Below are 12,481 nucleotides of genomic sequence, written 5' to 3'. Positions count from 1 at the left end.
CTAGGCATCAGTGGCTTAAACCTGTAAACCTAGCTACTAGGGAGGCTGAGATCTGAGGACTGTTGTTCCAATCCAGCCCAGGCAGGGAAATTTGTGAGACCCTTATAAACTACTCTTTTAAAAAAAAAAAAAAAAAGAGTCCGGCTGGAAGTAGCCGGACACCAGTGGCTCACGCCTGTAATCCTAGCTACTCAAGAGGCTGAAATCTGAGGATCACGATTCAAAGCCAGCCCAAGCAGAAAAGTCCGTGAGACTCTTATCTTTAATAACCCCCCCCCAGAAAACTGGAAGTGGCTCTGTGGCTCAAGTGGTAGAGTGCTTGCCTTGAGCTGAAGAGCTGAGGGATAGTGTCCAAGCCCAGAGTTCAAGCCCCACAATGGACCCAAAAAAAAAAAAAAAAAAGCTGGAAGTAGCACTATGGCTCAAGTGGTAGAGTACTTACCTTGAGCAAAAGAAGCTCGAGGAACAGTGCCCAGGCACTGAGTTTAAGCCATGGGACTGGCAAAAATAAAATTTAATTTAAAAACATAAATGAGTTAATTTTTCATATCTCAGAGAAAATATGAAAAGTCCACCCTTTAGGGTGGCTGTCCAGAAAGTTTAGATAAATTGTCAAGACTGTTCTGCTCAGAAGCAATGAGAAAAAATTCATAGTTTCCTAAATTGTTTCATTTGATAGCATGTAAACTCAGTTTCCTGGATCAAAGGTACTAAGTTATCAACACCAGCATAATATGCTTACAACTGAAAATGGAGAGAAGAGGAAGAGACTGACAGTTTGAGTTTATGGCCTCATCATTAACACCATTAAGTCTTAAATTAGAGTAGGTAGTAACTTGACAAGGACAAGATCTTGTGGCCAGAAATGCCAGACTGAAAGTTAGAACTCAGAGCCCCAAAGCCATCATACTCAGAAATGGAAACAATTCAGATCAGGTCAGTTTATTGAGTACCATGTTTCTGGTCCGGTGGGCAGTAAGATAGTAAAAGTATGATAGTAGACTTACATTAGTTAAGGATATTTTGGAGAACTCTTCATAACAGTATGTTTGTATACACATGTGCACATGTGTGTGTGAGTCTGTGTGTGTGTGTGTGTGTGTGTGTGTGTGTGTGTGTGAGTCTGTGTGTGTGTGTGTGTGTGTGTGTGTGTGTGTATTTCTCAACATCATCTTGTCGGAACTCATTTCTTTCTGGAAGCCTCTTACTGGGAGCTACACCTAACTCCCTGTTCTCCATGTGGTACTGCAAACCAGCCCATTAACCACATTCATGGTGCCTTCTTGGCTTGCCATGCAGCTAGTTGAGCTTTTCTTCTGCACCTCCCTACAAAACTGCACACAATGGGCACTTTAAGTACAGTAGCCTCATGACATTTACCAGTATGGAGTTCAATTATTTGGCTTCTCATAAATTACTGTTTTTTCTTAGTCTATGAATTTTAACTCACATAGATGCTCTAAGGATAATCTGATCCCAAAGCTAAGTGAGTAAACATAACCAACCAACAGCCTAGCTTCTGAGTTTTATGGATACTCTTGGAACATTGTTTATATATAAAGTAATTATTGAGTCATTAAAAAAATACTTCAGCCAGGTGCTGGTGGCTCACACCTATATAATCCTAGCTACTCAGGAGGCTGAGATTTGAGATTCTTGGTTTGAAGCCCTCCAAGGTAGAAAAACTCAAGAGATTCTTAGCTCCAATTAAACCACTGAAAAACCAGAAGTGGATCTGTGAATCAAGTGATAGAGCCTTGCTAGCTTTGAGGAAAAAACCCTCAGGGACAGTGCCCAGACCCTGAGTTGAAACCCTAGGACTGAAACAGCAACCAAATCAGACAAAAGGTTCAAGTAGAAAAAAACAACAACTTTAGATTGTTGAAGACAGTCATTCACAGTGTGAGATATGCATATAACTACTGGGGGATCAGATATAAATGTATAAATGTGGGACATAAAAAGTCCTAGAATTTTGCTGAATTCTAGATTTCTATTTCAGGATCCTTGAAGAACTCCTAAGTATATGAGAATATAAGGGATATACCGCATACTTTTTCAATCACTTCTTATCTCAATACATGTGTCTCCATGTTTAAAAGCATGTATATCCCTGGTGCAGGGATATACATAAGAATTACATACAGGAAGACTTCATTCCAGACCTACTGAAAGAGAATCTCCACGATTAAGTTAGGATGTGTTCATTTTGAAAGAAAAAAAAAGTGTAGAGATCATTCTGATGAGTATAACTTCTAATTTAATGAGGAATTCCATGGGGAAAAGCCACCTGATAGGTTCTGTCATACACGGACAGCTGTGAGGCTGTCATGCTGTGTTGGCTGACAAGCTAATGGTTTCCAAGGATTGGTTAATATTTTAATCAAGCAGTACCACAAGTACCCCTAAGTTCAATTGGCCAGGGTTGTATTACCAGACTGCTTGTTTCTCTCTTCTTTTATCTGTCCTTGAACATGTTGTTCCCCATTAACACCTCGGAAAAAGAAATTTTGAATGCTTATTTTTCAGTCCTTTTTAAAAAATAGTGATAGGAGGTTAAAGATCACAAATAAATAAATGGAAAATGCACACACACATAACCACTTTTGTTGCTTTATTTACAGTGACCAGCTTATAATTTGCATCTGTGAAACTCCTTCTGAGACTTCAGAGCACTTCCTTTTTCTTTTCTTACCATCCTAGGGACTAGAATGATACTTGCCCTACTCCATCCCCTAACTCCTCACTCTTCTACCTTTACTATAGATACAGGAGTGAGACAGGAAATGTCCTGAGTTTTAATATTCATAAATGACACTATTTAATCAGAAAAGGCTTGGAGGAATTGAAAACTGAAGGAAATTATTAGGATAAATATTGTGATTTACAAAAGCTCAATGTCACATAGAAAGTCAGTGATATTCATCTTGGAACACAAGGTTGGTTTGCTGATGATGTAAGGGTAGAGTTTTTATCATTTTGCTTTTTACTGACACGTATTTTAAAGAGTCTGGCCCCAAAGCCTTGAATCTGGCCAGTCATAGAATGCAAATAAGTATAAGTTAGAGCTAAGTAGCCTTCTGTGCAGTCAGTTGAATTGCTTTCCTTAAATTGTATCTCCATCTCCAGCTGTGACGTGAGACATCTGATTTGAAAAGTGCAATTATGACTGGAAACAAAAATCAGTCCCTTACTAATGCTGTTTTCTTTTCTTTTTTGTTTTTGTCTCCTTTCTCTAGCATGAAAGACTTTCTAGGTAAGAACTCTCCCTGGTTTGTGTGCATGCTTATGTTAACTTGTGAGTGAACATATGTCTAATTGAATTTAGCTTTATATAATTGTTTGGTAATGTTCCTCACATACTTTTCTTCATTTTCATTTCCACAGCCTCCACATAATTTAGACTTTTATTACTTGCCTAAAGTAATGGATCTGCTTCCAACTCACCTTCCTGTCCCCAGGTTCTCCTCTTTCCAATTTACCTAATATATGTCCAGTAGATTAATTTTCCTAATGCACCAGTACATGGCACTATGCTTAACACTAAGGAAACAACATGAATATGACCCATCCATAACAGTTACCTTACAAAACTACTGGAGAAGACAGATCCTTTCCAAAGAACATAATGAATGTTGTTTAGAAATATGAATGCTAAAATCAACACAGAGAAGAGACACCTTAATCAGTGGTTCTGGAAGACTCCACTGCAGAGTGCAAACCTGCATTGAGATTGTGGCTAAATGCTCTCATTTTATAGGGGACCCAACACTATACCATGTACCTAAGGTGATATGTAACAGTATTGGGGGGTAGTTATATTGTTACCAGCGCTTAAACTCAGGACCCTCACACTCTTCATTGGCTTACTTAACTGCTGGTACTCTACTACTTGAGTCACATCCCCATCCTGGCTTTTTACTAGGTTTTTTGGAGATGGAGTTTCACATTTTTCTGCTAAGCTGGCTTTGACCCTCAGTCTTCCAGATCTCAGCCTCCAGAGTGTTATGGTTACAGGTGTGAGCCCCTGGCATCCAGCTTGATGCCATTTGTGAAAAGAGACTTCTACAAACTTCAAATATGCTATAAAATTACAGTGATTAAAGCAACAATGAGATACAGTTTAAAATAGAGTGATAGAAACATACCATAACCCCCCATAAAGTCATATGTATAAAATGAAATTTCATCTCAGTAGGGGAACAATTTCTCAAAAGTGATAACTTAGCCGGTGCTGGTGGCTCACGCCTATAATCCTAGCTACTCAGGAGGCTGAGCTCTGAGGATCACAGTTCAAAGCCAGTCCAGGCAGGAAAGTCCGTGAGACTCTCAGTAAACCACCAGAAAACTGGAAGTGGCACCGTAGCTCAAGTGGTAGAGCACTCGCCTTGAGCTGAAGAGCTGAGGGACAGTCCTCAGGCCCAGAGTTCAAGCCCCATGACCAACAAAAAAAAGTGATAACTTAGACAGTTGTTTGGGAGGTACCACCTTCCTTCAGCCTATGACCATTCCCCAAAAAGGAACATTCCAAATGGATTGCAACTTGATTAAAAGAAAAACAAATTCCCACAAAAACAGTAGGGAATATTATTTTATAATCTTTGTATAGGAAAGGCCTTTCCAAGCATTGTACCATAAAGGTAAAAATTGTCACACTTAATTACATAATATTTAAATTTTCTTCTAGTAAAAGCACTAGAGACAGATACAAAATGTGATATGGAAAGAATACTTATAACCTTGTTGTAAAAGTTCAACTGTGTAGAAGAGTCCTCTACAATAGCAAAAAATGATCATCAACTTGCCAAAGGATTGAACAAGCAATTCAAAAACAGTATGAATAACCAGAGATATTTAAAACATTAAAATTAGTAGTGATGAAACTAATTTATTTGTTATTGAAAAGGATTAACCCTCCCTGGAAGGCAATATGGCTCTACCTATCTATATACCTTCATATACTATCAGCACTTAAAATATATTTATCACTTCATTAAACAGTTATATTTCTAAGATTTGTTCTAATAAAAAGTTGGACAACACCAAGATTTATAGGCAATACTGCTCATTGTAATAGTCCTGGTAGCAGAGAATTTTGAAAAAATATGTGTTTGTCAGTTGAAAGGTAATTAACAACCAGGAATGGACTGTGCTGTCATTTTTTTTTAATGCTGGTACTGGGTTTTGAACTCAGGGCCTCTCACTGTTGCTTTGTTTTTTCATTCAAGGCTGGTGCTCTACCACTTGAGCCACACACTTCTCAGATTTGTCTGTCCAGGCTGGCTTCAAACCTCAGTCCTCAGATCTCTCAGCCACCTAAATAGCTAGGATTACAGGTGTGAACCACCAACATCCAGCTCTATTATTTTTTAATGAGCCAAATTTATTTTTATTTATACATTTAGGTGCTTATAATCATAACGTTAAGTATGAGGAAGAAGGGATAAGACAACATAGGTATTACCTGATTTTATTTATGGAAGTATATATTGTAACATAATGTTTGACATTTTGCAAGTATATGAGCCAAGCTATTTTTTGGTAGTAGTAAAATGTTAAACATAGTGTATTGGACTTGCTAAATAAGTGCTTTACCACTTGAACTATGCCCCCTACTCTGAACTAAACTCTTAGTAGTGATTTTTTAAAATAATTTTATTTATTTATTTTTGTTTATGTGGTACTAAAGAATAGAACCCAGGATCTCTCATGCATGCTAGGCAAGCACTCTACCACTAAGCCACATTCCTTGCCCTGACTATTTCTTGAATGAGAGAATATAGGGATAAACACTTTGGTGCTACATAATGTTATACAAACTTGAAAAAAATCAACATAGAAATTTCTATTAACAAGAAAAAAGGAAGTGAGAAGTGAGGGAGGGAGATAGGGAATGTAGGTAGGTAGGAAGGAAGGACTTAACATCTCTATAAAAGGGGACATTAGGGCTCATGCATGCCTTGCATGCATGAGGCCCTGGGTTTGATTCCTCAGCACCACATAAGAAAAAAGCCGGAAGTAGTGCTGTGGCTCAAGTGGTAGAGCGCTAGCCTTGAGCTGAAAAGCTGAGGGACAGCGCCCAGGCCCAGAGTTAAGGCCCCACGACTGGACCCAAAAGAAAAAAAAAAAGAAAAAAGGGGACATTGGTGTCCACAATCACTAGTTACCTTTCTTCTCCTGTCTGCCCTCATCTTCATGGCTCTCCTCATGCTTGCTTCATCACCCCAACCTTGTCAATAGCTACCACAGAAACATCAGATTCAAATGCTACAGCTATAATGCTACAAACCAGCCCAGTTTGGAGATAGATTGTTCTTCAGGACTGGTTTGTACATAGCACTTTAGATATGCTCCACATTCTGGTTAGCAGAGCAAAATCCAGGAAAATACAAGCCAGTGTTAAGGACCAGTGCGGAAAATGATAGTCTTATATTTTAAACAGATAATCAGCTGAGAGACTCTTCCCTAATACACTTAACAATAATAGAAATAAAACTCGCATCAACTCTAAGAGCTCTGTTGCTAATGTAGAAATCCTATTTACGGACACAAGTCTTGATATGAAATAGAGGATAAAAATGAGCTGTGTTAGCACTGGAATGACACCCGTGGACTGTTAGGGACTCTAGTACACCATTAGTACACCGATTGAAAGTAGATCAGCATGCCTCCCCCATTCAGCCTCCAGCTCAGTCTCAACGCTCATGTTTCTGATTCATTGACAGTTTGTTATAATCATTTTCCAAGAGCCACTGAGATCCAAGAAACTTTTGCTTTTAAAAACATACTCATTAGGGAAGCTGTTCAACTCCAAACTAATTTGAAAAGCTCTTAAGATTTAAGTCAGCACATGGGTCCAAACCACCAATTTTTCAGGAAAGCTCCATTCTTGGCAAATGATGGCCTTCCTCCCCAAAGCTCCATACTTGTACAGCTTAGCCTTGAGATCCAGGAATGCAGGCTGGGAGATTCAAAGAAGGAATGCTCTTCATTGCTTCTTGCCAGGACTCTCAAACACTTCTTAGAAAAGCAGAAAGTACCCTACACCCATGTACTTCTCAAAATCAATTTTTATCTTTAATGTCTCCCACAGATTGGAATCGGGAGGTAGTAACCCCACAACCAGCGATTCTTACGCTGACCGGGCCTCAGCAAGAGCTCGTCGGGAAGCCCGAGAGGCCCGACTGGCCAGCCTGACCAGCCGGGTGGAAGAGGACAGCAACAGGGATTATAAAAGAGTAGGGTCTTTTTCGGTTTCCTGACCATGGGTTATCACAGCAGATAAACCTTTCACTTTTCCTCCACTGTAAAAAAAAATCAGCATGGTTTTGAAAGGGAAAAAAAGACACTTCAATAACAACCAATTCCTCGCAGACTTCTTGGTTTGCTTCACCTCTATACCCATTCAAAAAAGACTCATTTGGATATTGTTTTCTTTTTATTGCAGTAGGATTATGCCTTGATATTTAGAGGTATAGGAAAAACTAAGAAATTAAGAATTGTCAGATAGTTTAGTCTGTGTAGATCCCTGAAAATCATTGGGTAGACTGCTATTTTTAATAGACATGCACTTTTAATAAGGCTCTAGGAATATTAACTAAATACCTTTTGATGTTAGTTTTAAAAAAATCATCTATCTGAGCTTGGAGAAGATTTAAATCATTTTATAGTTTATTTCCTTTGTTGCTTCCTAGCTAGACCTTGAAAATGTCCCCTGTGCTTGAGATACCAGGAGAAAACATTTTTGGTTAAGGAAATTTTTCTTTGTTGATATTCTTAAGCAGAATTTGATGAAAGTCAGTATGTATATATAGACCGGTTTTTTAAAAAGGTAATTATGTTTTGTACATGAAGCCACACTTTTTTTTCTATTTTATTTTATTTTTTTATTTTTTTATTTTTTATTTTTTGTGAACATACTGTACAGAGGGGTTACAATTACAATGAAGCCACACTTTTTTTTTTTTTTTTTTTGGTCCGGTTGTGGGGCCTGAACTCTGGGCCTGGGCACTGTCCCTCAGCTTGAAGCCACACTTTTAAGCAATGTAAATGCCCCACAAGAGAAAGTGAGTGACTGGATTTTTCTCTCAGAGATTAACATTACTGAACATCTTATTTGTGTTCAGCTCCTGGGATCATGCCTTATAGAAGCCAGCAAGAATGTGCCCTATTCCCTATCTAGATTTCCTTCATCTTTTCCACTCACTCCCAGTGGTGACTTGGGTATAGAGCCCAGGCATTCTTACAGCTGCAGCTGGGAGTTCCAGTGACCTGATTCTGCTTTCCTCTTACAGCTCTATGAGAATGCCCTCACTGAAAACCAAAAACTGAAAACAAAACTTCAGGAGGCCCAGCTAGAGCTGTCAGATATAAAATCCAAGCTTGAGAAGATGGCCCAGGTGAGTGGTAGGGGAACAAAGCTGGGAGACAGAGGCTGATATAAAGAGGCAAAGTGGATTAGGAATCTAAGGGACAAGATGTGAGATAGGCTCTTTCCATCTCCAACATATCTGCACTTCTGCAATGGATAGTCATAAGGAATCGCTCCAGTTTCCTCATCAAGAGGAACAAACAAACTTATAGCACAGAGCCCAATAACCTGAAGGCTGGCAATTTCTTCCGGTACAAGGGGCTGATCCACTGTAAGACTGTGGGCATGGAACCTGCTGCCTGCAACAAAGGTGTTGTGGTAGTCATGAAGCAGAGATCTGGTCAGCAGAAGCCAGATACATCCTACGTGCAGACCAACAAGAATGCACAGGCAGCATCAGGCACAAGATCTGCCCCCATCTGCACATGACTGCCATCAGCAGAGCTAGTGCCATCCTGTGCAGCCAGAAGCCTGTGGTGGTAAAGAAGTAGACCTGCCCCACTAAGAGCTCCTGAGCCCCACACCACCAAAAGGAATAAAGTAGTCACAAAATCTTCAACCATAAAATAAAAAAGAAGAGATAGATCAAAATTGCTTCTGCAATGACAGTGAGATAAAAAGCCTCTGAGTCTAATTTAATGTTAGAGTTCAACCAATGTTTAACTTAAAATTGAAAGCTGAGAGTTTAGTGAACAACTCCTGATAGGCTGAATGCTAATATTATTATCTATTCCTTTCTTAGTAGAAAATATAATCCAGCACTCCAAGGTCAGCCCTAGACAGTTTCTCTTGACTTATTCATGTTTCTCCGTTCAGTTTCTCTGCATACCACCTCTTAGAAAGGTGTAACAAGACTCTATAACTAGTACAGAGAGGTAGCTGATAGGGCCAAGACAAATAAGTGGTTTGCTTGGGTCACATCAGGGACAGAGGTAGTCCTAGATCCCAGAACTAGATTCCAAAGCAATGATTCCATCCTGGAACAAAATAGACCCCCTAGGTCCCACTCTTCTAGGAACCAATGGCAGGAAGATCAGATAAACCACTTCCTTTCATGGCAAGGCCTGATTTCATTAGATGGTGCTTGAGAGTATGCTAGAGGTAATGACCTCATCACGAGTGAAACGGGCCCTGCAGCTGAAAGCTGAAGCAGTGCTATCTGAGGTTATTGGAGAGTTAACAGGAAATCTATTGAGTTATTGCCCTCCTGGAATGCCTAGAGACTAAGAATTTCAAAAGCTGAACTGAGGTAAAATGACTCTTTACAAGGAGAGTGCAAAATGAAAAACAGAGGTGGCTGCTTCATGTGGTAACATGATATAATTCAAAAGCAAAGACTAAAACGTAGAGTTGTAGAGTTCCAGATACATGGGATCTGATGAGGGAAGGGGTGGTAGACTACCCTCTGAATATCTTGTGTAGCCCTTCTGGCTTAGGATAAGTGAGGGGACATCAGCACCTGGAAGACAGGGCTACAGAACTGCATGTGTCCCAGCAAGTCAGCCAAAACTCTCACACTTTCCAGAGAAAGGCTTAGCTAGGCTCATAATGGATGGTCTATCCTAAGAGCAGCCAGTCAGTTTGGCCAGGGTCTCCTCTTCTGCCAAAAGGTAGTAGTGAAACATGGGATACTGGAGTATCTGAGCTGTAAAAGATAGATAACAGCTGTACTTAGAGAGATTTTTGTGGAGCAAGCAAAGGAAGGGGAAAATACAACACAATTATAACGCTGCCATAAGGCAGGGAGTTGGGCTAAATAAGCCTTTAAAATCTTTTTTCCCCTCAGTATTTCCTCAGTATTACCAAGCAGGCAAATGTCTTCTCAAGAGAGCATTAGAAGATAGCGGGCTGATTTTCATTCTGAATAATGCCATTTATCTAACAGTTAAAAAAGACCTTATGCTGGTTCTCACAGATAAGTATGGGGCTGTAATTGTTATTACAGAAAGCTAAGTAGTCCCTGTGAGGAGTCACAAGAAGGACCCAAATCCACTTGCTACCCATCTCCCGAGCAGAAGCTTCTGACAAGCTCTTGACCTTTCCTCCAGCCTGTGTTATATGCAGCAAGCTGCAGATGCTCCAAAGACCTTAGAAACAAATCAGCCTTTCCCAACCACTGGGGAACAGCATCTACTCTGAGCCAACTGCTTGTTGGGTGTATCAGAATATAGTTAGTTTTGCCAAACACAAATCATTGAAATTCAGGAGAAATGGTAGCTATACAAACTCTCAATTTACCAAAAATGGACTTGTTTGATAGAACAGTGGAGGGAGGGCCTGTAAGTGTCACATGTTTGTTTGGAGGAAGTTATCACATGGACACTCAGTGTTTTTACATAAAAGATACATCCAAACTCTTTTTTTTGTTGTTGTTGTTGTTGGTCATGGGGCCTGAACTCTGGGTTTGGGCGCTGTCCCTCAACTCTTCAGTTCAAGGCTAGCACTCTACCACTTGAGGCACAGCACCACTTCCGGCTTTTTCTGCTTATGTGGTGCTGAGGAATCCAACCCAGGACCTCATGCATGTGAGGCAAGCACTCTACCACTGAGCCACCTTCCCGGCCCACATCCAAACTCTTAAATGGACTAAAATTTCAAACAAAACAAGCAAAAAACCAAAAAAAAAAAAAATAGTTCTTTATATACTGAACTTTGAAAATGGTGAAATCTTCACAGCTTTTACAGCTTCTCAAACTTAGTAAAGTGAGACTTTGGAGCATATAGGATCTCATGATATTTCCTTTTCCTTCTGCTTCACAGTAGACTTACTATAAAGGCAGATAGCCATGACCTTCAAAACAGAAAGTGAAAGCACAGGAGCAAGTTTTATTGCTAGTTTTGGCTATTAAGAACAAATAAAGGGGAGGCTGGGAAGGGAGGTGAAGGGTAAACAAAGGAGGAGGCTGCAATGCTTGGTAAGAAATGTATGCATTATCCTGCCCATGTAATTGTAGCCCCTCTGTACAGTATGTTCTCAAATAAAATAAAATTAAATTAAAAAAAAAAGAACAAATAAAGGGAAAGAGGGAAGAGAGGGAGGAAGAAAGTAAAGAAAAAGAAAAGAGGAAAAAGGAAAGAAGGGAAGGGAAAGGAAGGAAAAGTGGGAAGAAGAGGGGAAGAGAAGAAAGGAGGAATCTGCAAGAAGGCTAGTTTATTAAATGAAGTGTAGGCATTGTGTGAGGCAAAACAAAAACAACCACCTTTTACTTACTATATGTCTATTGAGTGTAAGAAAATCTACTCACTTCTATAATGCTATAACCAAAAGGAACTTAAGGGTTCCTTTCCATTCTTCTATTTAAAGCAAGATCATTACCTGATGTTAGTCTACTTCTTAGTTGTAATAGCCAACTCTTGTTAGCCCCTCAGAAAATTTTAAATGGAAAGTCAAAGATGACCAGGAAACATTGTATACATGTGTCAAATTTTTACAATAAACCTTTCTTGTACAGCTAATGGATGCTAATTATTTTAAAATCAGAAGGATTCTAAAATATATATCCTAAATGTTGTATCCACATAACTAAAAGTCTAGATTATAAACTAGATAGAAGCAGAACTGCTGTGTTCAAAGCAGGATGCCCAAACAGAAGAATAGGAAGGAAAGCTCATGTAAAAGAGTGCTATGGACGGGGCTGGGAAGGTGGCTCAGTGGTAGAGTGCTTGCCTCCTCTGCATGAGGCCCTGAGTTCGATTCAGCACCACATAAACAGAAAAAGCCAGAGTGGCTCAAGTGGTAGAGCACTAGCCTTGAGCTGAAGAGCTGAGGGACAGCGCCCAGGCCCAGAGTTCAAGCCCCATGACCAACAACAACAACAAAAAAAGTGCTATGGCGCTTACACATTCAAGTTCAGAGCCTCTTTTTTTCTCGGATGTGGTAGGACTCATAGAAAAGAAGAGGGAAAGGGAAGGTTCAGTATAAGAAACTAGTAAATATGAAACAGTGTGTGTGTGTGTGTGTGTGTGTGTGTGTGTGTGTGTGTGTGTGTGTGTGTGAGGTCTGTGTGTGCATTATGTGTAATGTCTATGCATGTGAGTGTTCTAAATTTCAGGAACCACTATTTTGCTCTCCCCAAACCCTAGAGAGGTAATAATAGCGCTTGGCAATCT

The 12,481-nt window shown here is 39.7% G+C and overlaps 1 protein-coding gene and 1 pseudogene across 4 annotated transcripts in view; both read left to right on the top strand.

Moving 5' to 3' along the window:
• Ppp1r12b (protein phosphatase 1 regulatory subunit 12B) overlaps positions 1 to 12,481 on the top strand; it is a 209,584-nt gene that overhangs the window by 175,876 nt on the left and 21,227 nt on the right. For all 4 annotated transcript variants that reach the window (XM_070041820.1, XM_070041818.1, XM_070041819.1 and 1 more), the window contains 3 exons: positions 3,240 to 3,256; positions 7,094 to 7,238; positions 8,295 to 8,399. In XM_070041820.1, coding sequence (XP_069897921.1) covers positions 3,240 to 3,256; positions 7,094 to 7,238; positions 8,295 to 8,399 — 267 coding nt within the window. The remainder of the gene's footprint in view (positions 1 to 3,239; positions 3,257 to 7,093; positions 7,239 to 8,294; positions 8,400 to 12,481) is intronic.
• On the top strand, positions 8,510 to 8,886 carry LOC138841235 (large ribosomal subunit protein eL28 pseudogene; annotated as a pseudogene).

Source organism: Dipodomys merriami, unplaced genomic scaffold, assembly GCF_024711535.1.
Source record: "Dipodomys merriami isolate MVZ:Mamm:240054 unplaced genomic scaffold, mDipMer1.0.p SCAF_31, whole genome shotgun sequence".
NCBI classification, from domain to species: Eukaryota; Metazoa; Chordata; class Mammalia; order Rodentia; family Heteromyidae; genus Dipodomys; species Dipodomys merriami.
The sequence above is the reverse complement of the archived record's forward strand: the minus strand, read 5'-3'. Positions and strand labels throughout refer to the sequence as shown.